This window comes from Chamaea fasciata, unplaced genomic scaffold, assembly GCF_029207755.1.
Source record: "Chamaea fasciata isolate MVZ Bird 193981 ecotype frontalis unplaced genomic scaffold, bChaFas1.0.hap1 SCAF_18, whole genome shotgun sequence".
NCBI classification, from domain to species: domain Eukaryota; kingdom Metazoa; phylum Chordata; class Aves; order Passeriformes; family Sylviidae; genus Chamaea; species Chamaea fasciata.
The window spans coordinates 3616912-3642895 of NW_027094103.1; the positions used below are offsets into that span (position 1 = coordinate 3616912).

Below are 25984 nucleotides of genomic sequence, written 5' to 3' on the forward strand. Positions count from 1 at the left end.
CCCGCCCCCCCTCCCCCCGCCCGCTCCGCCGCCCGCGGCCGCGCCCCGGCCATGGCCCGGGACTACGACCACCTCTTCAAGCTGCTCATCATCGGCGACAGCGGTGAGCGCGGGCGGCACGGCCCGGGGGCGTGGGTAGGCCGCTGGCGGGGTGGCCGCCCCTCGGGCCGTGAGGGGCCGGGGTGCGGCGGCGGGGCCGGGGCGGGCGGCGCGGGGGAACCGGGGCCGGGCGGCCTCCTCCGCCCGGGGCTCCCGCGGGGTTTTGCCGCCGGTGCCGCGGCGCGGGGCTGAGCCGGGACCCCGCGCTGTGTGTGAATGGCGGGGCGCGTTCGCTTGGGCTCCGGGAGGTTTTATCTGATAAACCTGCGGAACTGGCTACCGCGGGATATTATGGTAAATAGCTTGGCTGCGTTTGGGAAAAGGCAGATTAGACACGTAGAAGTCAGGACAGCAGCGGCAGTGCTGCCGGCATCAACCTTGGCGAGCGCGTGTTTTGACGGCGCCCACTGATCTGTTGCTGGGATGAGGAGGGAATTCCCTTCCCCTGTGACAGGCAGTTTAGGGATCGATGGGAAGGGCTGGCTGCCCTGAGGACTATTGTTTCCAGTGTGGCAGCTAGTACGTTTTAACAGCCATTATTACCTTAATTATTCCTTAAACCTTCTTCTGCGCTTCAGCCTGAAGTCTCAGTTCCAGACTTCCTTTTTTTTTTTTTTTTTAATTAATAAATCATGGAAGAGGTGGTAGCTTTGCATACTTCTCGTTGTAGTATAGGATGCAAATACCTAAAAACAGGAGATAAAGGCGTAGTTTGAGGTTTTTTGAAAACAGACCTTTAAATACTTCTGCAGCAACCTCAGAAACTTCTGGAGGGCTGAGCGTGTGAACTGTGCCAGTGTCTGGGGCTTTGGTCTGGGTACACAGGAATTGGGACTGGGAAGATTCCTGCCCTCGGTGCCGCTCGGGCTTGGTAGGACTCCAGCAGCTTAGAGTTGAATTTCCATAAACTGGAGAAGGGTGCATCCACCCTCTTCTTTTAGCAGAGGTGTGGTCCGTGGGGCGGCAGGTCCTGGCATGCAGCGAGGCACAGCTCTTGGATGAAAGGGTAATGTTGCACGATCTTGGCAGTTGTCACCCTCAGAAGCTTCATGTAAAAACTGTTTCATTCTACACTAAACTGTGTCTGCAGGAAGGGATCTAAGGAGGGAGACAAGACAACAGCTTCAGAGCAGCTTAAACCCCAGGCACTTCTGGGAGCCTGTGGATTATTACAACCAAATGCTGCATTCTGCATTGAGTAGTAACTCTGTAGCTTGCTGATGAGTTCCAAAACTGTTCAGGCAAGATAAACAGGATGGTGAAAACTCTGAGGAAGACTTCTCATTTTAAACAATTAAATAAATTTTCTCAGCTCGGTCTTCTTGAGCAAAATCCCTATGGTGTATCCAGTGAAAGGAGTGTTGTGAGAATTGCCAGGCTGCCTGTGGTTCTCTGCTGTAATTAAATCTCACCATGTAGTTTGACTATTGATTTTTCTTTGGTTTTGTTTTTGCTCACCCCAACAGGAAGGCTTTGTCCCTGCTTTCACGAAACTGCTTGTCTTGTTTATTGACATTTTATTCCCTGCAATCGGAAGTGGACTGTTACTGGATAGGATAGTTCTGTCTCATCTGCTTTCCCCTGTAAGCAAATCTGTCAAGAGGGTAGTAGGTTTGTGTGTTTTTAGAACAGGTCATCTTGAAAAGCTGCTGGTGATTTCAGCTGTGCCAGATATTTAAAAATAATACAGATGATCTGTGCTTTGCATCTGCTTCTTTAATTCACTCTACCGTTCAGTAAGATATGGGTCTTGGAATCTCGTCTGACACTGAAATTTCCTTCTAACTTAAATTGTGCAAAGTCAATAGGCCTTTTTTTTTTGTTTTGTTTTGTTTTATTTTGCTGTCTTCAACAAGCTGCGGGCCCTGCGAGCCTTCTCTTCAGATCTTGTCAAACAGCTCTGTGTGGGAAGTGTGGGGTCACCAAGAGTGTGGTTTCTCTCCGCGTGAAGAGTGTGGGTCAGAGGCAGTGTTTGTTTAGTGAGATCACTGTCACTGGGAGCACATAGAACTTCCTGAGTTCGGGAGGTTTCTTCTCTCTGGAAGCTGCCAGCGTGCTGGGAGCAGTGCAGCTTGTGCAGTGGAGGGCAGTGTGACAGAGCAGTGTCATGTGCAGCTCTGCAGCATCGCCCAGGGCTGGCCCAGCTCGGCGGTGGTGCTGTGGTCAGTCTGACAAGTCTGCAGGTTCTGGCACCTTCCTGCCTTTCACTGAGCTGAAGGCCAAGGCTGCCTGGTCAAGAGGCACAGCACTTGCTGCTGAATGAAACACTCTTGTTTTCTCTTAGTTTCTTTTTTTTTTTTTCTTTGTTGACCGGTGTTTGCAGAGCTTTAACTATTGCTAAATAACCAGTCCTCTGTTAAAATACAGGAACTGTTCTGCTACCTTTTTTGAGCTCAGAGGTATTGATTATATGCATGCTGCAACTTTGTGTTTTTTAGTTCCTTGCCTCTTTTCTTCCTTAGCTTGGTAGCAATGAGAAACGAGCATGGCTTCTCCAGATGGCTGGTGATTTGAACTCTTTGCAAATGAGACCTGGCTTAGTGTAATCATGCAGATTTTTAGGTTGGTTTTTATTTTTTGTTGGTAGCTGTTGTCACATGCCAGCAGCTGAGATCTGCTGGAGTTCTGCATAGCCTTGCATAGGTCTTCTGTTAAGAAGAACTTAAAATTTATACATCATCAAAATAATTACCTTGAATAACTTCTACCTGAACAGATTTAATAGATAATTACCCTGGTGAAGTTGAATTTCCTATTCATGCCATAGCAGATTTATTTTGGGGAGGAAGGGTCATTAACAGCAGAGATGTTATGTAGAGATAACAATGTGGAGGCATTTGGATACCCAGATTCCCTTAGGTGGGTGTGCAGGAATGAGTTTCTTACAGTTCTTGTCTGAAGCACCGTGAAAAATGCTTCCCTGCAACCCGGTGTTATCGGGGTGCAAACAATCAGTTATGGAAAACCTGGATGAAATGCTGCTCAAAGCATTTAGAGAGACGTTGCATGGAACATTTTGGCAACAGGTACAGCCTCAGAAAGGTGTGTGCCCTTCCTGTTAGATGTGGAACAAGGCTGTTTGGGATGGCAATACAGGACTGATTCCCAAACCCTGTTTGGTTTAGGGTTCTGTTATACTGTGGCCATGCTAATGTGAGCTTTGTAGTACTGAGCCCTGGTGTGATTGTCAGAGCAGTCCAAATTCCACACAGAGTGCGAGGTAGGCAGTGGTGTACCTGGTGTCACACGTGATGTGCAAGTGGAAATCAATAGAGTGCTGAATTCAGAGCAGTGTTCCGAGCCCTCGTTAATTCACAGGACATGCTCAGCTTTGGCTCTTTCCCTTGCAGATGTAAACCTACTGATTGTAAATTTACATTTAGTTATTATTCTTCTCTGACCTCTTGAACTGACCACAGTTCAGAAGCTGTTCTTGGAGGGTTTGGTAAGGGCTGGAGGAGGGAGGGCACAGGTCCCCCCTCCCTGCACTGCTTCCAGAAGCATCCTGACTCTTGGGGTGACTGTGCTTGGTCAAATCTCCAAGGAGAGTGTGGAGATGAGCAGTCAAGGTGGGTGGTACTAAATGATGTGCTGATTTCTATGCAGTGGATGGGTAAAACACTGGTTATGTTCCCTGACCCCCAGGACGACTGTGTTGAAAGATTTGCTGTGTTTGTTTGTTGTAGGTGTGGGCAAGAGCAGTTTGCTGTTGCGTTTTGCAGATAACACCTTCTCAGGTGAGTGGTTTATTTCCTTCAGTAAGTGCAATGCTCTAGGTTTGCTCCAGTGCTGCTGGTTGGTAAGGAATCTGTGTTTGTCCACTGATAACTGTGTTGGAAATACATCATGCTTTTAACTTGGCATCTCTTGGTATGAGCCTGTACAGGCCATCCTGTCTGATCTTCACTTGCAGCTGGAAGTCCCTGAGTATTGAAATACTGAGGTGGCTCCAGAAACAGCTTAGGTGGTTTAGGTTATGCTGTACTCTCTGCAGATTTCCTATCAGCCATTTGGGATTTAGATTGATTGACTATTGTGGTAAACCACTTACATTTGTGATATAACCAATTTATTGGGAGGAAACTCTTAGAATAGACTGTATTCAAAATAAGTGTTTGCACAAGCATTTAAAGCAAAGTGTTGTCTCAAAATTTTCACAGGTGAAATGCTCTCATAGTTACTATTTCTTGAGATACTTGGGTACATACTCTTGATCAATAGGATAGAAAAAGAATAATTTTATTTTGTAACACTGAGCTTTTAATTTTAAAGGTGGTATGGTTTTATGGCTGGGAAAAAAGGCTGTTAGCTACAGATAAAAATATGCAGATCAGCATGATATAAGCCATTTTAAACAGTAAGCAGATATGGGGAACTTTGTTCTCTTGTTCAGTCTGAAAGCTGCTGCCAAGTAGTGTTCAAGAAGTGTGCTTTGGGACATCCAAAATAAACAAGACCTGAGTTCTCACTTACCCACACTTTCCCTCCAGGCAGCTACATTACCACCATTGGAGTGGATTTTAAAATCCGGACAGTTGAGATCAATGGGGAGAAGGTGAAGCTCCAGATCTGGGACACAGCTGGCCAGGAACGCTTCCGGACTATTACATCAACGTGAGTAAAGCCTCTGTGCTGTGTAGCTTTGGGTCTGGATATCGTAGTCCAGAGTTGGGGTTTAAATATTCAAGTGTTGCAGTTGATTACCTAATGATGGCTGTGTGGTCTGTACAGTGAGGCTTCTCTCAGCTCTGTCAGAATCAGCCATGGTGATGGATGTTTTGGCAAGGTCTGGAACTGGGATTTCAGAATTCCTCACCCTTCTATGCATTTCTGTGGTGGCTTTGTCTTATTCCTGTGCTGCTGGTTTCCACATGGTAGAACTGGAGTTATTAGACTGCATATAGTAGACAACTTGCCTCTGTGCCTGTACAAGTTCGCCCTGTGATTGAAGGCACTGCAGAAGCGGAGTGCAAACCCTCTGTCAGTGTCATATAACTAATGAACAGCTTGGAGATGGAAGAGTAGGATTTCTGATCCCTGGTTTTCCTTTTGGACAAATGCTTTAGCAGCTATCTTTGTGTGGAGTTCTGCTGAAGCAGACGCCCACATGATATTAACCTTTTCCTTGGTTGGAATTCAGATTCGAACTCATTGTCCTTTTGAACAGCGTGTGCAGAGCTTTTCCTGTTCCTGAAGAAACCACACCTAGAGCTGCGGTGGTGGGAGCTAAGAATAAAATGTGTTTGTAAACTGATTGCAGTAAAGGTGGACTCCTCACGGGGGAAGAGGGGAAAGTGCACTTGGAAATGGAACTTTTGTTTTCTTGGGTTTTAACCAAAATAATTCTTGAAAGATCCATGTGTTTCACTTGGTCTTTCATGACTCACTTCTCCTTTGGCTCTTATTTGAGAGGAGGATCATTTTCAGCTGATGAACTGATTAATTTACTCAGACCTGAAAATAATGAGATTGGTTACATCTGTGTTATGTCTAAAGCACTAGAAATGCCAAAGTTGAACGTGATGTGTGCACCGCCCCTTTCCTCCGCACTCCCATACGGATATTACTGGGTTGCTCCCATTGTTTCTTAAGTGTTTAGCTTGAAAAAGCTCGGTTGCCTCTTGTAGGGTTCCTGCATGTGTGACATCACTTCTTGTTTGAGCGCTGCAGGCAGCTTTGGGAAGGAAGTGGTGAGGGGGAGGCACCGTGCAGTGCTGCGGCCCTGTCAGCTGTGACAGGCCAGCCCCGGTTACTGCTGAGTCAGCAAAGGGCCTTCCTGTTTGCAGATTCCCGACGGCCCGGGGCTCGCTAATGAGCCTTGGGTCGTGGGGCTGATGCCAGCTAGCTCAGAGAGCCACGGTGTGTCCAGCACCGGGCAGGGAATACCAGCTGGCTGAGAGAGCCACGGTGTGTCCAGCTCTGAGCAGGGAATAGCAGCTAGCTGAGAGAGCCACGGTGTGTCCAGCTCTGAGCAGGGAATACCAGCTGGCTGAGAGAGCCACGGTGTGTCCAGCACTGGGCAGGGAATACCAGCTGGCTGAGAGAGCCACGGTGTGTCCAGCTCTGAGCAGGGAATACCAGCTGGCTGAGAGAGCCACGGTGTGTCCAGCACTGGGCAGGGAATACCAGCTGGCTGAGAGAGCCACGGTGTGTCCAGCTCTGAGCAGGGAATACCAGCTAGCTGAGTGAGCCACGGTGTGTCCAGCTCTGAGCAGGGAATACCAGCTAGCTGAGAGAGCCACGGTGTGTCCAGCTCTGAGCAGGGAATACCAGCTGGCTGAGAGAGCCACGGTGTGTCCAGCTCTGAGCAGGGAATACCAGCTAGCTGAGAGAGCCACGGTGTGTCCAGCTCTGAGCAGGGAATACCAGCTGGCTGAGAAGAGCCACGGTGTGTCCAGCTCTGAGCAGGGAATAGCAGCAAAGGAGGATTCCTTCTGTCAAGGGGAATAGCTGCGGATCGGACTTTGTGCAGTGTTTTATGGAAATTCTTTTCTTGATTAACATCTAAAATAGATCAGCTGAAATGGTTTGGGGCATTTGTGCCTGTTGGAGCTTGCTGCTACTTCCTTTTGCATTGCTTTTTACCCAAGTGAGGCATATTTTACTTTGGGGGCAGCTAACATTTTGGGGTTTCTGCCTTAGCTCTGGTAGTTACAGACTCCTGCATTTCAGCTGTGGTCAGGGGCAAAGATCTGCATTTTTTGCAATTCTCTGCCAAGAAGTTCAAGTGTATTTGAAGTGTTGAGGAAAACGCTTTGGGAATGCTGGTTATAGTGGATGAGGGCATCTCTTGCTAGGTTGGTTGGCTGTGCTTGTCTACTGTTCCTAATCATATCGCCTATAAAACCAGGTGATAAGAGTTACATTTTAGAAATGGTTCTGGCTGGCTTGGTTATTTTTTTTTTTCATTTATTGGCAAAGTAGCACTGTAACTGATTTATTTATCCTAAACTGACTGACAAATCAAGTAACCTTGCTTGTTCTTACAAAAAGGCTTGGCTACCAAATCATGGGTGGAGTGTGAGTGCCCTGTCAACAGAATGTAGTAGTCTGCCTAGTCTTTGACTAGATTGAGGTTTAGCCTGAAGTTAAGAATATAAAAGGTGTTCCTTCAGTATTACAGTACGTCAGGGAGTCCCTTTACAGTGAAAGGCAGAGTTCAGATTGATGTTGAGCCAAGCCTGGCAAGCAAGCCTGAAATTAGAGCCCATCTGGTAATTACAGTAATAGGTTGGTAGTGCTGCTGTGTGGACTTAGAACTGCAAAATGGTAGAGGTGGTGGGAAGTTAATAGTGGAAAATTGGGAAACATTAAAAGGTTGTACTAGTTTGATTTCACTTGACTGTAGCTACAGTCAAAAGCTGAAAAGCAGAATAAAACTGTTACGGAACAGAAATCAAGTTGGTCTGGAGTATTTTACAGAAGCTCAAGAAAATGAAACTAGATCAGAATTTCACACTAGGAAGTCTAAAGGCAGCTGGTTTTATTGTCTGTTAAATGTGGAAATACTGGGATAGCTGGTGCCTTCTGGGAGGAGAGGCTGATCTGTGTGAACTTGGTTGCCATGGAATGTCATCCAAATTAAATTTGATTTAAATTCACCAGGGATTTAAGCATGCCAGGACGCAGCTGTATTAGCAGGAATACTTAAAATGCACAAACAGCCAGTCCCTGTACTTGATTTCCTCTTGTAGACAGGACTACTTTGTCCTGATTCAGGACTGTGGGTTTAGGATTCAGGCTTTATATAATAGTTGTCAGATGCCAGCTCAGGATGAATAGTGATAGCAGAGGGACTTTCTGCCATGGTTTCCTGTGGAAGGACATGCTTGAGAGAGGGCTAAGATCTTTGAGATGACAGAATTGCTGTGTCTTGTAAAGCAGATACGACTAAAAGGCTAGTAGTTAAAAGACTGGTCTGACTGACAATAGATGTGCTTCCAAGAACTTGAAAGAAAGACGAGTATGAAACCAGATTATTAGAAGTCTCTGGAAATGGTTAGAATTCTAGATGAGTGAAAAAAATGAAGGAAATGTGTGCTACAAAGTAGCGAAATACAAACAGGGAAGCTGGATTAAACCAGTGACCTGTCTTTCACATTTGGAAGTTACATGTTTTCCTGAAAAAAAACCAACATATGGGTCCTACTGGACTGACGCAGTGTCTCTTTTAAATCTGACTTAGGTACTGCTGTGCTCCGTGAAACTGGTTGTTATAACTCCAGATGTTAATATTGAGAAGCAATTGCTAGAGGAAATGTGAGAACTTTCTTACTGGTTTCTTGCAGTAGGGAATGCCCCAATCAGTGGCAAATGTTCCCTTGTGTTTCCCAAGGGACATGAGGGGGAATGCAGGTGGCTGAAGGACAAGGTTTGGGTAACCCCCAATTTAATTCTAGTGGTAGAACAAACAATAAGATGTTTATTTCAGCTTAAATGTTTGCTTCTTAAAGCCTTTTCTACACTAAGCTAAATGTGAGGCCTCTTGGTCTAGGGAACTCTTCCAGCTATATGGGAGATAGTTGGCTGCTACCAAGCATCCAAGGGCATACACAGGTCAGGTTTGGTTGTCTTTCACCTCAGGAGGATACTTTCATGGATACTCCTAATGTAAATAACTGATGTAGAACATTTTTTTCTGTATGTTATGAAGATATTTCCACCAGCAGATGCTGGCTTTGGGTGTTTGCAGAGTGCATGGCAGAGCACACCCACCACACAGAGGACAGCCAGCATCACTCTGTGACTGAGAGGCTCAGATTGAGGGCTTCAGGTCTCTTCTGCTCTCATTCCTGTGGTCTCCATTTCTCCAAAAATGTGGATGGGAAGGAGATAAGACATTCTTTCCCTTGTGTCAAAGTCTCAACTACCTCTTGGTTGCCAAAAGCACAAAATTTACACCTACTCCTCCTTGAATGCCAAAAGCCCCATCTGTTCTCTACTCGCCAAAGCCCACAACCTGTTATAAAAGCAATTCTGCACTGCATCATTCTGGAAGTTGAAGTATGGGATACGATAAATCAGATTTTGTTTTCTAGTACTGTCCTGCATTTGGGGTTGGAGAAGCTTCACTGTACTTGTTAAGCCTAAAATGTTACCGAGGATGCAGAGCCATATCTAACAACTGATAGAAAACAGCATGACCAGCTTTTTGAGAAAAAAATGTGTGCTGTGGGATTTAAGAGTTAGAGAATAACAGGTAGTCATGGTCTTATCTCTCAGGCTTATCTCTCTTGGTAATGACAGCCAATAGAGAAAATGACATTTGAGTGTAGATGAGGGGTTGGCAACCTTTCTAGAACGATGTGCCAGACAATCTTCCCTTCCAAAAATAGAAGCAGTATGTGCTGGTAGGCGCTCAGCAGGAGTCAGGGGTTGCTGTCTTGTACAAAGGAAGCTATTTCTGTTCAGGTGGTTGGCAACATCAGCGGCAGGAGCTCCAAGCAGGGTTCCCATTTTGCCGTGGTGGTCTCTGCTGCAGGGCCCAGCCCACAGCCCTCATCCCAGGAGCAAAATCCTATGGTGCTGACGATGTGTCAGGAGTGGGATCGGTGCATGCAGGCTGCCTGCTGGCTCTCCGCTCCCCACCATCAGCTGCTTTGCTCAGAAGAAAACGTAGGTGTGTGGGCAAGGTAGGAGCAGCAGGATGCTCTGTTGGGCCCCTGGCTGGGCTGGCAGGGATGCCAGGCCGGGCTCGGTGTGCACAGCAGAACGAAGCAGCTCCGCGTAGGCACAGCTGAACCACTGCGCTTCTCTGAGGGCTCAGTGTTGTCTTGGCAAATGCAATGCTCAGTGCTGTTGAGGAAGTGGTAGGTCAGCCTGAGGGTGCTGAATTAAAAGACTGTTAGGTGATGATACAGGAGAGCTCGAAGGTAATTGGTTTATTGTTCAGCTGTGCAGAAATACAGCGTGTTGGTAGGATTGGGGATCTTTCCCTTTCTGCTGTTGTCACACAAAACAGTATTCATCAAAACCAGTGTGCAGGGCATGCTAGTGTCAGGAGAGGATGGGTTTTATTTTTGCAACATGTGGATTCAGGCCACGGAGTACTTCTCCCTCTAAAGGATCCAAGTTATGAATAAAGTTGAGTTGTAATCAAGTAAAGCACAAATGCAGTGCTGTAGCAAGTTTTGAAGCTGTTGGAAGAACTGACTGCAAATGGACTAGAACATTTGAAAGTGCAGGATTTCTCCTGGGCTGGGAATAAGTCATTCCTGCCGGAGTTAGTTCTTGCAAAGGGAAGTGACTGTACGACATAAGTCACTGGTAAAACGTGGCATGGGAGAAGTATTTGAGTGTCTTCTGCAAGTGCCCAGATGGGCAGTAGGAGCAGACTGTTCTCCTGCTGCAGAACATCATGGAGCAGCACTGCTGCCCCAGGGCCTGCTGCAGGGGGATCAGCAGAGGAAGGTGTGTGACTCTGGGGGTGATCTGTGCCTCTCTGCAAGTCTCTGTGATGGTGTTTAAAGGCAGGTGGCTTCTCTTGTAGAAGGATGGCGAGGCTGGAGGTGGGAAGAGACAGTGACTTGCTTAAGCACTTCAGTAGCAAAGTGAGCTGAAACTTTGAGATCTTCTCAAAGGTGTGTTTGGGTTAGGTTCAAAGGCTTTGAAGTTCAAAGGTGTGTTTGCTGAGTTGGAAAAATCAAAGAGGAGCAGAATGGTCACAGCAGGCATTTCTGAAGTCCAGTGGATGGATTACAAGAGGTGCTTGTGATAAGGCAGCAAGGTCTAGGAATGGTGTCACAATTTAAGGGAAAATCCTCAATTTTGTGTGCTGGTTTCTTGAGTTTGTTTTATTAAAAAAATTAATATTGATCAAAAGAAAGAGGATGAAAGGGAAAGAATGAAGCTACACATAATATAAAAAATGGATCCTGATGAAGACCTCACTATTGATTGTTTCCTGTTTCAATTCCTTTTTATTTTTTGGGTCACAGCTGCTTAATTTGCAATAGGGAATGTACCTGATAGCCTTGTGATTGTGGCTGAAAACTGAGAAGGTAGAGCCTGCTGGTTTTTTATTTAGCATTTTCATGGTGCACATGCTGTCTGTCTTTGGTAGCTTCATGCAGGTGACAATGTTGGAACCTGAATTCAGATATTTTTCTTGCGTATCAGACTTGTGCATCATCTTTTAAAGGTGCCAGTTGCCCAAGACTAATGGGAATAAACTGAAAAAAAGCTTATTTTTAATGGCTAAAGGTAGCAGAGTGTATTGAAGGCACATATGGAGTCGATCTGTTGAGTAGGAAGGTGTGATCAGAACACAGTCGCTCAACAAGACAGAAATTTTTGAGAGCTTGCGAGAACTGTGGTTGAAGGTTGAGTATATTTGGAGATCTGCTGAAATTTCAGTCTGTAAATGATCCTTCACAGATAACAGAATTACTGCAAAAACTTGCTGTGGTTTATACAGCCCCAAGGTTCACATCACAGCCAGTTCTGAGGATGTGCTGTGGGTACCATTGCCTTTGGTCCTGTGGCTGGAAGGCAACATTCATCTTTGAAGGTCTTGACAACCTGGACAAGGAAGATTTTAGAAGTCTTTGGACTTGGAAACATATTTGTGTAGTGTGAATGAGCAGGGAGCTCTGCAGTTTGGGAGGAATAGCTTGGGATCAAGCTGTTACAGAAGACCGACGTGAGTCTCAGTGGAAAGAAAATGAGGCCATTTGATTACCATAGCTTGAGGATTTGTTGTGAATCCTGTAGAAGCTCAGTGGAAGAGAAGGTGATCCCTTGGGTTAACATTTGCTGTCCTTTTGTGCCCCACAGGTATTACAGAGGGACACACGGGGTCATCGTTGTCTACGACGTAACGAGCGCAGAATCTTTTGTGAATGTAAAACGGTGGTTGCATGAAATTAATCAAAATTGTGATGATGTCTGCAGGATACTAGGTAGGTAACCAGGGAGTTACAGCATCTTGTTTAGTGGGCTGGCCTGCTGAAATACCAAACTGACTTTTATTCTCTTTCCTTTTTTAGTGGGCAATAAGAATGACGACCCAGACCGAAAAGTGGTAGAAACAGAAGATGCCTATAAATTTGCTGGGCAGATGGAGATCCAATTGTTTGAGACCAGCGCCAAAGAAAATATTAATGTGGAAGAGGTAATATAATATTCAGAAGAGTAGAGATAAAATGATTTGGGGATAATGGTGTGGGAAGAAATAAAAATTCCATTCTTCCCATTGAGAAAGAAAAAGTAAGCTCGTATGAGTTGCAAGTAGTAGGTAAAATGTCAAAAAGAGACATTCAGCTGTTTTTGGAAGAACTGGGGAAGCAAAATGAAGGAGCCCACACTGCATTTTCAGTAGCTTTACAGTGCTCACGTATTAGGCAAGAAAGACTTGAGAATGCTTGTAGGAGGTAGGACTGCCCAGGCTTCACTCCTGGCCTCAGTTGACAAACTGCCCAAGTTTTTAAAAAGGGATAATGGGTCTGTTTAGTTTGGGAGTGGGTTGGGAAAAGGTATTGGATTTCCACTCAGGCCATAGTGGGTTGGGGGATGTCTCTGAAGCATTATTGAAACACACAGAAAAGGGGAATGGCTTCCAAGGAGCAGCACCCCACAGGAGCCGGCCCGAATTCTGGGGTGGTCTGAGTGTGCTTGTTTCTCTTGCAGATGTTTAATTGCATTACAGAGCTTGTCCTGCGAGCAAAGAAAGAAAACTTAGCAAAGCAGCAACAGCAGCAACAGAACGATGTGGTGAAGCTAACGAAGAACAGTAAAAGGAAGAAGAGGTGCTGCTAATGCCCCTTCCCTGCTGCAGAGACTCTGCTCTCAGACAGATCAGCCCCTCCAGCTAGACTCGGGCAATTCCACTGGGGCAGGCTTTGGGAGGACTTTCTCAGTTTTGTGCCGTTATTTAAAGATTATTTTTTCTCCATGTTTTCTATCAAGAGGCGCTGGCACCTTACCACTGCAGTGCCAAGAAGGTATGGGATGGAATCTTGCCCCCCTCTCCTCCCCTGCTCATTCCAGTGCGCCTTGTAGACAAGAAGGACGTTGCCTACCAAGTGGACTAATTAACCCAAGAGTTTGTATATAATGTATATTGCTTTAACCAGCCTCGCCTCCCTGTTGTCGCTTTGGCTTCTTCTGCCTTCTTAATGTCAACCAATCATGGACTGCAGAGTTCATCTTTTTAAAGAAAAAGTTTAAAAGTTCTTAAAATTTGAGTTGGCCCCAGGTTGGCAGTGGCTGCTTCCTGGGGCCTCCAGCTGCATTTCTGTTGGGCTCCAGGCTGGCAACTGGTGCCCCTGGGGCCCCTGGCTTCTCCTGGAGTCCCAGGCTTTTCCTGGGGCTCAGGCTGTGTTTTTCTAGGTACCAGGATTGCAGGTGTCGCTGCTGGAGCCTGGGGTTTCATTTCACCGGCCCCTGGGCTGGCAGCTGGAGCTGCTGCTGGGGCCTGGAATTTCAGCTTGCCGTCATCCAGATTTGTGGCTGGATCCTTGGGTTTCACCTCTTTGCGCTGCAGCCCAGCTGTACCTGTGCTCTCCTGTAGTTTGTATCAAGATACTGGAAAACAAACTGACCTGCAGAAGTGGGATTTGTTTGGATGAAACTTTTTTGTTGTTGTTGTTTTTTTAAAGCAAAGTTTAACAACTTTGACCTCTGCTTCTGGTTCTGCCAGTGTCCTAAGTGAGGGTCCATTTCTTTTGAGAAGAACAAAAATCACGTGATTCTGCCAAAAACCCCAAACTTCTCCTTGTTGCCCTGTCCACAAATAGGCAATCTGAACTTGAATGTGAATTTTGGTGGCAAAGCTTTTGTTTTTAAGAGAGAAAAGGCATGAGATAAAATCCAGCTCTTCTTACTGATGTCTGAATATGAAAGCTGCAGAATCATTCCCAGGATTCTTCTGTTAGGAAGGAGGACTGCTGTTTAATGCAAAGAAATGGAAAGCTTGCTTGCTTGGGTTATGTGGTGGTGGAGGATCACACTTGGAAACAAACTGGGCTTGCTGTGCTCAGCAACATCTTCCTGGCCCTCGTCAGCCTTTCTGGGAAAACAAGGGCTCACTTCCTCAGCCTGAATAGATGTAGTTAAAGCTGGAGAGTGTATGTGTGTGTAACTAAAATATCAAATGTCTGGGCTGAAAGGACATGCTCAGCACCTGAATTATTGCCTAATTGATATTAAAAAGTAATTGTACCTTAAAAGGCGTGGAGGGTATGACTTCCTTTAAGGCCTTGAAGGTGGACATACTCCATGTGCCAGGAAGTGGCCCTATGGAATTTCTGGCCTTAGTTTGGTAGGATGTGATTCACTCATGTCCATGAGCTTGGAATCAGCCCACTTCTCTCCCTCCCTCACCCCTTCCCCAGGAGAGGCTACATTTTAGTCACTTATTTTACCTGCATTTTTTTAGATTTTTCAGGTTGTGGTAAGAGCCCTGATGATACAATCACATCACAGTCAATCACTTTCAAGAGTTTTTTTCCGAAGTGCAAACAATGAATGTGTAACACGTGGGTTTTTAATCGGTTCAGGTGCTGGGGATACGTATCCAGCTGCCTTCACCCATCTCTTTTCTTCACATATCTTGCATTGGTAACCCAAGAATTGCAGTGAGCTGGGATGATGCTGCTGGAGTGAGCTCTGGTCACTGTAAGACTTGAGTGGCTGTGGGAAGTGGTGGCTTAGGTCACACCAGTCCATCCTGTCTGCTCTCCAGTGTGGAATGTGGTGTGTGCTGGGCCAGCCCCTGGAGCTGTGCTGGGGCTTCCCCCTGCAGACTGGGGGGCCCAGCTGTGTTACTTTGGGAATCTTGTTGGTAGCTGTGTGCAGATCTAGGAGGGAGTAACTTCAAATAGGGAGAAGTAAAGAACATGTCTGAATTTACTGGAAATGATGCAATAAAATGAGGAAATGGTGCACCCAAGCCTGGAGTGTTCTCTTATATGGAAAAATTGGTCTTCTTTGAGTCCAGGTTTTTGTGGCTGTGGTTGGTTGGAATTCTATCAATCCAGGTCCAGCTTCCTGGCTTAAAGTGGGAATTACGTGTTTTTGTTTTTGTTTTTTTTCTTTCCCAGAGCTGGCTGCAGGGTAGCAGTTACCTCTGCTCTTGCCATCACTGTTCAATTGGAAGGGGTGGGGACCGTGTCTCTAGTGGTGCTGATGTGAAGTTTCCTAAATGTTGAGCAATGGAATGTCTAACTGGTTTGCTAGGATTATTTCTGTAATGAAAGTTTCTAATTATGCTTTTTAAATAATTTTAAAAAACTAAAAATAAAGGTTACAAGCTGCCAAATCTTTTTTTTTTTGAGGCTCTGTTTCCTCTGCTGTCCAGCACCTGGAGGTGGAGGGTGGCAAGCCAGGAGTGAGCTCTGCTGCTGAGTGTAAAGGGTTATTTCCTGAGAGGTGATATTAAAAACCATAATTAATGCTTTCAAATGTTTAGTTGCTGTTTTAGTTTGAATGAAAGAGCAAGGTGGAGCTGGTAACTTATTTCTGTGTGAAGTGAGATGCCTGTGATTGTGCTGGAATCTTTTGTCTTTCTGCTCAACAAAAGGTATTGAGTGAGCTTTGAAAGCTCCTCCTCCCGAGGTGACTAAAAAGCATCTGGAGTCTCTCCTCACTTTCCCAGGAAATTAACGTGTGTTTAATTAATCTGTGCAGGAACTGCAGCCGTGGCTGTGCCCTCAGCATCCCCTTGCCCTGCCCAGGCTGCTCCTGGGGAGTGCGATGGAAAAAACCTGCTCTGGGAAGGTGCTTTTGCTCCGTTTGTGCCCTTCTGGGAGGAGTAGGTGGGAACTCCTGGGGATGGTCTGAGCTGCAGCTGCTGCCAGCTGTGGGTGTGTCACTGTCTGTGTCTGGTTGTCTGAACTACTTCCACCTCGAGTCTGCCTCCGCAGCAGGGCCAGTAAAGGACACAAATGGCTGGAAGGTGGGAAGATTTACCCACCTTTCTGTTTTCCTGTGCACCAAGAGATACGAATGTTTCAAATGTTTTTGCCCTGGCCCCTTCTCTCCTAAGCACACACAGGGGCTTTACCTGGCTGACGGGATGATGCAGCACTGAAGATGCTGTTGGGTGTTAAACGACAGTTCAAAAAATGAGCTTGTTTTACAGCTGGGCACAGTAAAGTGGTGAGAGCTGAGACAGTATCGTATAAATGATCTGTTTTATTCTGAAGAGAACTATTTACAAAAGAAGTAGAGCATTGTTTTTACTAAAAATATGCCTTTATAGATTTTTATAATATGTATCTTATAAAAACCATACATTTATTTACATGACTGCTACATACAAAAATTACAGCACTGTGGTATATGTACATATCTATAGGTACATTCTTTCTGCTTGTCCCTGCTGTGTGCTTTTTCCCTCTCAATCCAAGGGAATCATTGCTGCAGCACCCAGACACTTCCTTTCTTGGCTTTTTGGTTCAAACAATCTTGCTTTTTATAGCCGAGTGGGGAGTAGAGAGTTTGCCTGATGGAGAGGCATATCTGGAATTCACCATTCTAAGTAGGACAAGTGCATGTGGCCCTGTCTGCAGCCTCACTTCCTGCTCTCTGTGCAAAATGACTCTGTTGTCAGTGACTTTTTGATTTACTGTTCATCTCCACGGCAAGTTGCTGATCTAAGTTTGTATGAAGATAAAGTGCTAGTGACTTGCCTTTCATTTACATTTGTTCCTTGTTTACAGTTGCTTCCCTTGCAGAGTTTAGGAAGGGGAGACTGATCCCTTTTCCCTCAGGCTGGCATAACAAACATTTGCCCAGTCACCTGGTACTCAGCTGTGGGAAAGTCCTTTGTAACCTTAATCTCAGCAGGCATCTCTTCTCTGTGCAATATTTGAACAGTGACTGTGCAGCACTACTGTTTTATTTACCATTATCTCAAAAGCAAGGCTGAGGGTTGTGTTCAGAGCTGCTGATCCCACTCCTTAAATCTCCTTTGGGATGCTGAGTACCTGCTGGATTAATGTGCTTCCTCCATCTCATCCCCCGGAGCCGCTGTGTGTGCCCTGGAAGAGTCAAGTACCACAAGTGAAGTGTCTTCTAACCAGCACTGCAAGGCTGATTCCGGGCTCCTGGCCATGACAGGATACAGGTGAGTGTGTTAATGACAGCACAGGGTGAAGTAGTCGGGACCTTGTTAAAACACAATGTGACAAACAGGGGTGAAGGGCTGCACAAGTGAGGTTTTTCAAGACAGAAGACAAAACCTAGCTGCTGTGTTTAAGGCAGTTTCTGTTCCTGTAGAGTAGCAGCTCAGCACAAGGAGGTCTCCTTTGGTGTGTTGTCCAGTTCATTACACCCAGTTCTCTTGTATCTCTGGGTTTAGTAGTGCAACTAAGTCTTTAGGGTGAAGGGGCTTGTTTGAAGAAACCATACCCAACTGGCACCTTAGAACATGCTGACTTTCCTCTTGCAATCTCTTCTGTCACTCTTGTTAAATAAATGAAATTGCAATGGAATTAAGGATTCTTCTTAAATGAAGAGATGCGCTGCGCCTACCCCTGCAGCTGATGGAGTCACTTTCTCAGCAAACGTAGCAGAAGGCACCTTTCTTCATCTCACTACTGCATCTTCATAGGATAACTTGAGTCCCTTGCCTTAGGATTGCATCCATCCATCCATCCATCCATCCATCCATCCATCCATCCATCCATCCATCCATCCATCCTCACTGGGGTAGAGTCTCACACAACTGCTGGGCATGTGGCTTGAGTAGAGTTGGTGGGGTCTGGGAAATGACAACTGACAGCAGAAGAAAGGTCCCTGAGGACCGAGATGTTCACGTGGCTCTCCTGCGAAGGAGCATCGCTTTCAGTGTTTGCAGGTGTCACTGTCACAGGTGTCACAGGCATCCACGCAGCCACGCCTCGTTTTGCAGGTACCAGTGGTTGGGGTAATGCATGTGGGTGTGTGGGTGTGACAGTCCTGACAGCAGGAGGTGCTGAGCATGTGCCTCGTGTCCCTGCCCTATCCAGAGTCACAGTACAGTCACAGTACATGGGAGGATGAGGACTGAGAGCACGTGGCACTGCGCTGCAGCCCTTCCCCTCACTTGCACAAGTGACTACAAGCAGATACTCAACAGCTGAGCATTGCCTAGAGAGGAGAGGCCAAGGTTCGGTTTCCTTCCCTGCCCGTGAGGCTCTTGATTCCTTTCCCCATAAGCATCAAGCTGTATTGGTGGGGCTTTGCCCAGGTATTTCCTGAAGCAGACTCTGCACTCCAGGGTTCATTGCTTTCACGTAGATGGGTTTTACCACTCAGCTCTTTACTATCATTGCCAATCTCAGAGCACTCTGCTTCTTGCAGCCCAGAGCTGCCTTAGTGCAAGGTGATTTCATACCAGTGTGGTGGTTTCATGCTAATAAGGAAATACAGGAATGCTCATATCTTCATAGGCAGAAAGGATATTTGTACTGAGGTATTATGGATGATCTATCCCACAGGTAAGCTGAATAATACTAAAACACAAGCCACCAGCCTCTTACCTGCTGCTTAGGAGGTGTTTGGTACCTATTCTAGCAGAAAGCTTGTTCCTGTAAGTGGTGAGCAGAGATAGCAGCTCCCTGTGGGATGGTGTGTTAGCACCGAAGTTGCTGAGCAGGGCAGAGCTGAAGGTGCACCCAGCTCTGTCTGCTGTGGGACAGTGTAGGTGGTGGCCTCTTTATAGCAGCAGGAAACACACTGGGGCCCATGGGTATCATGAGCTGGGAGAATGTGTGAAAATTGCATGACAGCAGCAGGACATCTCTGAACTGAGCCTGGTGCTCCTCACTGGCTTGTGATGGTAGACTGATAAAGGAGAAGAGCTGTAAAGTGCCCATCCAGTGCAGAGGGAAGGTCCCTACTTGAGTATTGCAGGATTTCCAGCACTGCTGTGTGCATACACCAAAAAAGCCACGTTCCTTCTTGTTGATCAAGTCGTGCAAAGCAGGCTCTGGTCATCTTTGATCAAAAGGACCTTTGGCTACCTGCTCACCAAAGGGCTGAGTAGCAACTGACCCACAGGCAGGGACAAATACTCCTTTCTGTCAGACCATAACCAATGTTACTGCATAGGGCAGAGTAACCTGCAGGTTTTCCAGAGCTTTGTTAGACACCCTGATAGCCTTTGGCTTCAGTGAAGGCAGATGCCAGTGTGCTTTCTGAGAACCGAGTCTGCCAACCCAGTGTCAAAGACTGACTGACATCACTGGGAGTAGGCTTTCAGTGAATTATTAGTTAGGCTTTTGGGGGCCTATCTGGTTAAAATGAGAGTTTTCTTACTCTGGGAGATGTGTATGGCTTTGGGGAGAGGTGTGTGACTTGCTAAAGCTCCCAAACTACTTTTGGCCATTGGAAGAACAGCAGGTGCCCCAGGACTGAACATGCACAACTTTTATCCAGTCTGTAATCTGTTGTAGATGGTCAGTCTCCTGGGGAAAAATCTGTGTAGCTACAGCCTACAACTCTTACCTCTGTAACAGGAGGGAGCTGGAGAGGACAGTGACACCGCCTATCTGTCCTCTGAGCTGCGAGGAGCCTGGATCCCAGCGAGGGTGAACAGCCACACAGAGCTCCAGGGGAGATGGTGCCCAGGCAGGATCTGCAGCGAGGGCTCAACTTCCACCACGGAGAAAGCTACATTTGTCAAAACATGGTAATGCTGGGGCCAGAGTGACTGCGGTCTCAGTGGGATGGATGAAGGATGTCACAGCTGCCAGGGTGGTACAAATGGCTCCCCTCTGTCCTCTTGCATTCAGCCCTCTTCTTCCCCCCGTGCTCGCTGTGACAGCAGTTCTCAATCCCCTGCACTGCTCTGTCTTGGGGCTGCTTATTTCCTTCTCCAGCATAAGATTGCTTTTAAGACAATCAGAGTATTCTTCACAGCAGAAACTGGACTGTGTCAAAGCGCTAAAATATACCCTGAAGTTTATCACTTCACTTATAGAATAAGAAAAGTTTCTTTCTACTAGAATCACATTGTCAATTTGCAAATCTCCAATTCATGTAAACATTTGGTTCAGACCAGGTGCGGTGTAAATAGTGCAGAGTCTCAAGGGTTAACTCCTTTGCCCCCTTCTTTTTTACTCAGTGGATCAGACTTGGGTCCATCAGCAAGCTGGGCAGCTGCCCCATTCCCCATCTTGAAGCAGGAATTGTTGGAGAGTTTTCTCTTTTCCATATTAATTTTTCTTGAAAAAGGAGAAGAGACGGTTTCCTTCGGCCCCGACGGGCTCATCCCCCTGCTGCTCCGGCCTGAAGGCGGGGGAGGGCCTGGCACTCCGCTTGGCGCCGGAGCCACTGGAGAAGGAATAAGCAAGCTGGCTCCATTCCTTCGGGTGTTTGTCCATCAGCTGCTGGTCAATGACCCTGTGCATGTCATCCTGCAGCAGAGGGAAAGGACAGAGGCCTTAGTGGCAGCTGATGCTCAAGGGGAGCTCGCGCGGGGCGGCTAAAATGGGTGTGAAACGTGCAGTGATGAGATGGAGCAGGGATGACGGGAGCAGGGACAGACCCGTGTCCCCACCCGACAGCAGGCTCAGCTGTGCCTGCTGCCGTGAGGCTTTTCAGGGAGTGAGGAAGATCCATCACACAAATCTGAGGGATAAATTGCTCAGGTGGTCTCACACAGGAGCTCTGTGCCTGCTTGGGACTCTGTGCCACCCCTAAGCTGTGTTTCTCTGCTGGCTGCAGCTTGCAGATGTCCTCTTTGGGGGAGAAATAAATAAGGACATAGGCAGCTGAAAGCAAAGGCCAGAAGGACGGAGGTCTGTGCTGAGCAGGTCTGTGTGCACACCAAGTGCACAGGCAGGGGTGGCAGAGCGGCTGCATGGCCACTGTCACTGCGGCTTCTTTAGGGAAGGTGCTGAGGGGGCTGGGGCAGGTGTGGGGCCACCAGATCCCTCCTGGGCTTTGCACCAGACTCACCAAACAGAACTGAGCTCGTCCCTTAGACCCTCTCCTTCCCCTACAGCCAGCACAACAGTGGGAGCTCTGGCTGACAGCTCGACATGAACTGTGGCTTTTCAGATGTACCAGAAATGCTCTGATACTGTCCATGTTTGCACCACAGTGAAGCTGCTTTATACAAAATAATTACCCAGACCGGTTGCCATTAACGTTGTGCTAACATGTTTCTTGAAAACCTGGCTATAAATTTTACAGATTTTAAACTTTCAGATCCATTGCTTCTCCTCCAATTGAATACTTAAGCTACAGCTTAGTGAAAATGTGTGTATACAAACTAGCCCCACAGGAGGAATCAACTGCTCTCCAGAGGTCTGGTCCCTGATTAGGGCTGAAGACACTGCCTGGTGAGAGCAAGGATACTCTGGTGAGAGCAAGGGTGGGCTGGAGTGGTGGAAGTTCTGTTCATTCAGTACCTGGTGAGGGGTAGCCCATCAGGGCAGCCCCAGGACTGAAGGGAAGGTGCTGCCATTGCCCAGAAGGTGCCCTAGCGGCTCTGGATTGGAATCAGATCAGCCAGCTGGGATGGGAAGCTTAATGGATAATCTATTGTTGCAGCATTTTCTGCAGGGAAAAGGATTGATAGCCATGACTTGGACCTGAATTTAGTATGGGGACTTCACCTGTGGGAGCAGAAGGGTGCAGAGCTACACAGACTGGGGAAGCTTCTTTCTAGAGAAGGGCTGGAGAGAGGAAAGGCAGAGGGAGAGTTGAAGAGGTTGAGGTGAACATCAGTATGAAATATCAGTGAGACAGGTTTCCAGAACTGAAGCTGCCACGTGAAAATGTACAGCACTTGGATTTTGAAGGCACCTCTTCTGCTAAATGAAGTAGGTACCCAGGCTCCTGCATGGCAGATCTGTGTCCTTGACTGACCATACAACAAAGGATGAGAATGATTTATATGTATATTTTTATATATATACAGATAACAATAGCATATATATAAAAAAATACAGTATGCACTATTGAGAGTTCACTGCATTGAGTCCCTGTCTGTCAGATGAGTGAGTCAGAGAGCAAAATACTTGGATGGGGGGATTTTTTTCCTTGAGTCCTATTTTATAGCCTGTATGATTATGTCCTTAGAGAACACTGTAATCTTGTTGACAGCCCTTGGTGAAATGCAGACTAGAAGTGTGCAAGAGCAAAATGTTACCAGATTAAAGCATCCAATTACGCCCAGCTAAAGCAAAGACTTTTATCCTATTTTATCAGAAAATTTCTGCAAACCCCTTTGCAAAATAGTCCCCAAAATACATAGATCACCTGACTTGTTTTGTGCCTCTGTGGCTGAGCTGCTGTTGAGGGCACATGAGGTAGTTGGAAACTATTTTGCTGCTGTGTAGTGACACCTCAGGTCAGTATGTTGGAGACAACTTACTGCCATGAAGTGGGCCTGGGCCTCAGCTCAGAGAGCTGATGGGAGCAGGTCTGGACCTGTTCTTAACCCCTAAGCTGGGTTTATTCTAGCACTAAGTAGGCCTCACTTTATACCACCCATCCAGACTGAACTGGGATCCAAACAGCTCCTATGCAGAGCACTGATGTGTCCCTTACTGGACAATGAGGTTGAGAAGTAAAATCCCAGTCTGTCTTTCAAGAAGCTTTCCAGATACTAAATATGTGCAGAGGGTTAATAACATGTGCACCTCAGCCTGGCTTTCCCCGTGGTGCCCTGGTAAAGCCTCACCATGGGGTGCAGGATGCTGCCCCTGGCTGGTGCTGGGATGGGGGTGAGGGTGGAATATTGGTGGGTGATGGAGACCCCCACTGGCCCCTACTGCCAGATGATGGTGAGGGCAGAGAAGGATGTGGGTGATGATGGCAGCAGATGGAGACAGGATGGTGGGTATGGGGAGCTCACCTCAAAGGCAGGAGGGGTGTACGACTAAAGCTGTTGGTACAGGAACTGAGAAAGGCCACTAGATCAGAAACCAAAGGAGCCAGATAGTAAAAAGCCCTGAGGAAGCAAACTGTAAGCAGGAAAAATAAAAGAAAGAAGAAAAGAAAAAGGAGAAAAAAAAAAAAAGAGAGAGAGAGAGAGAGAAACGAAAACACAGTGGAGTTGAAACAGGAGCGAGGTTGTACGGGAAAGGTTTCTACTGGTCAGGTTGGTTGTTAGTAGAGCTGGGGTCCTGCAAGGTCTGCAACAAATCAGTATAAATGGCACAGACCTTTTCTCTCGAGTCTGCTTTATTTTCTGTTGAAGTAGCCCTCCCTTGGTGCTGGTTCTGGGAGGAGGCAGCTTTGTCTGCTCTCAAGGGCTCTCTGCCTTCACAAGAGTTTTCCCCACTGACCCCAAGCACAGCATCTCCAGGGCAGCTGTGGAGCTGCCATGACTTTGTTTTTTTACCTTGGTGAAGAACTGGAATTTTAGCTTCTCCTTCTTGACGGATCTTCAGAGTTGATGAAAACAGTGCAGCAACAATCGGCACAGCCTCGTTCCCCCACCTTTCTGCTCCATCATGGAAATGCACAGACATGCTGTGCCCACGCAGACCCAAGGTGTGCCTGCCTAGGGACATCTCCCGCACGGACCCCTCCCCTCCCCAGGACAGAGCAACGTGCACATTTCTTTTTGCGCCAGGAGGCACAGTCTGCTTCTCCACTTTAAATGAGTGTTTAGAGCTGTAGAACTAACAGCTCACAGCCAAAAGGCTCGGAGCAGGGAGGGGCAGCTCCTCCCACGTCCCCAAATGCGCAATCCATGGATGCTCAGGCGGAGAACAGGACACACCTACAGGCAGGGTGGCCCTGGGGTCATGTGTCCCGCAGCCCCTGCCCTGCCGGGGAGCTCACCTGCCAGGCCTCCAGCTGCTGCGAGAGGTTCACTTTCTGCTGGATGGCGTCCAGGAGTTGGCTGTTGAGGGACATCATGTCGATCTTGCACTTGGTCAGCTCCACCTCCACCGCGTTCTTCCTGCAGGGACAGATATCGGGGCATGGCACCTTTTACTTTTTAAATGAAGAGTTAAGCATATCTAAACAAGTCTACAATTTATGCCTTTCACTGGAAAGTCCCCACATCCTAAGGTGTTCATCTCTGTTGTATTCTGGACAATCTATTAATCTGAAGAGTGGGACAGAACTTTTGACATCATTACTTTAAAACCAGCAGATTTCTGATAAGCACACTGTGAGGAATACTGAAAGAAAATTAGATACACTGCTGTGTAAGATAATAGTGTGCCTGGATAATGTGCAAGATCTGCCAATAAAATGGAGATCTAGAACTAGGCAGAATCTATATACAAACATTTTCTCTTCTGTTTACATGCATAGAGAACAAATGGCATGTGCTAAAAATCAAATGACCTGTGTCTGATTGCTTGATCAATAAATTGCAATATATAACAAACAAATAAAAAACCTCTTAAAGTGTACAATTCTGCTTTCACTTGGGACTTGGACTGAAGGAAGAAATGAAAGAAGAGAGCTTGTCATGGCATATACTTTTTAAGAATGACAAACTGTTATAATAGTTTGAATTAAATGTTAGGCTTTAAGGAAAGCTCCCAGTTTCAGCGGAGTTGTCCCAGCCCTTGGGAACACCTCTGCTGCATTTCTTCCAGACATCTGGTGGCCATTGGGCATGTCATGCCATGGACAAGGTCACCCAAAGTGCTCCAGGTGCTCAGTGGCTGAGATGTTCCAGCTGTTCCTTGCTTGTGGAAAGGAGTTGTACTTTAGGATGGAGGAATTTCCTAAGCTGCACAAGCCGGGAAATGCTGCTCACCATGCTGGGAGCACACAGGTGAGCACAAAGCTTAAGTTTTCAATTAACTGCTGCGTGATGGGAAACTGTAACATGACTTGCTGGGAACCATCTTTCCTTGCAAACATTTTTGAGAGAAATAATTGCATCTTATTAACTGTAGCTAATTCCTTGTCTCCTAATAGCACCTTATGCTCCCCTGCAGAAGAGCAATTTAGGAATTTGTGTTCATATTCCAGGTACTGGTTGCTTAACGCTTCCTCTGAAAGGATCCTGTTTTCCTATTGCTTCCCATGTTGCCAAACTTCAGCTTCAAGCAAAAATTTTCCACACCAGATGTCTGCCTCGGGCAGTGATTTTATTTCTGTTCAGAGCTAGGGATTTTTGGGGGGATGGGTTCAACAAAAGCAACTTAACCCTTGGGGTGTGAGGTGGGAAGAAAATCACGAGCCTCTCCAGGCAGCAACCAGCCCACTGGGTCTGGGAGGGATGTTTTCACTTCAGTGACAGGATGCTCTTGACTGCTTTCACTTGCTGCCACTTTCTGCTCCTTGATCCCCCTCGCCCGTGCCCCATTCCCAGGGCTCCTGCACTGCAGGACAGCCAGCCCCAAACACGGGTGCTTTGTCCAGCAGGGTGGCAGGGGACTGGAGAAGCTGTGCCCTCCCACTCCCGGCTGTGGTTTGGACACCTGAAACAGCCTTCTGTTGCGAGGCTTCCCCGCTGCTGGTTGGATGTCTCCAGGGGATTGATGGCAGCGGCAGGGTTGCCATAGCCACGGCAGAGCCAGCAACCCACACGCACCGGGAATGTCAGAACTACCTCCCTGAGCCCGGCAGACAGCTGGGACGCTCCTGCTCCTTGCCAACAGATGGAGGTGTTACAGAGGACAGCGACGGGAATTTGGTAGCCAGCTAGCCCAGCAAGGGCAGCACGGGCGATCGAGCCACTCATGAAAAGGGATGGTGTGGGCTGATTTAGCTCCTGCACCCTCAGAGGTGCAACCCTCTCCTGCCCCTCCTCTTGTCCAGGGCTTTTCCCTAAGAAATTTGACTGGTGGTGTCCTGGCCCACCTGCTTGTTGAAGGGATTATCAGATGAATCCTTCACAGCAGAGCACACAGGGGTTAAAGGTGTCTGTCCCTCTCCTCTGGGCAAGGAGCGCTCAGGGCGTTTTGGCAAGCCCAAGGGCAGAGCTGGGGAAGCGTGATTTGGGGTAAGGGGGAGCAGAACTGCACAGAAC

The 25984-nt window shown here is 47.1% G+C and overlaps 2 protein-coding genes across 2 annotated transcripts in view; one reads left to right on the forward strand and one right to left on the reverse strand.

Moving 5' to 3' along the window:
* Positions 1-14989, forward strand: RAB35 (RAB35, member RAS oncogene family). Its single transcript, XM_066199470.1, has 6 exons — positions 1-103; positions 3786-3836; positions 4590-4713; positions 11875-11999; positions 12087-12211; positions 12727-14989. Exons 1-6 carry the CDS (start codon positions 52-54, stop codon positions 12853-12855), a joined length of 606 nt encoding a protein of 201 aa, XP_066055567.1. The 5' UTR covers positions 1-51; the 3' UTR covers positions 12856-14989.
* Positions 14990-16227: 1238 nt separating this feature from the next.
* BICDL1 (BICD family like cargo adaptor 1) overlaps positions 16228-25984 on the reverse strand; it is a 50007-nt gene continuing 40250 nt past the window's right edge. Inside the window, exons 9-10 of the mRNA XM_066199469.1 lie at positions 23827-23947; positions 16228-20441 (exon numbers count right to left, since the gene is read on the reverse strand). Coding sequence (XP_066055566.1) covers positions 20241-20441; positions 23827-23947 — 322 coding nt within the window. The 3' untranslated portion in view covers positions 16228-20240. The remainder of the gene's footprint in view (positions 20442-23826; positions 23948-25984) is intronic.

Excerpts from the sequence above, each read along its gene's own strand:
- RAB35 (XM_066199470.1), top strand. The coding sequence starts at position 52 with ATGGCCCGGGACTACGACCACCTCTTCAAGCTGCTCATCATCGGCGAC. Across the intron at positions 104-3,785 it reads GCTCATCATCGGCGACAGCG|GTGTGGGCAAGAGCAGTTTG; the intron begins GTGAGCGCGGGC and ends TGTTTGTTGTAG. Across the intron at positions 12,000-12,086 it reads TGATGTCTGCAGGATACTAG|TGGGCAATAAGAATGACGAC; the intron begins GTAGGTAACCAG and ends TTCCTTTTTTAG.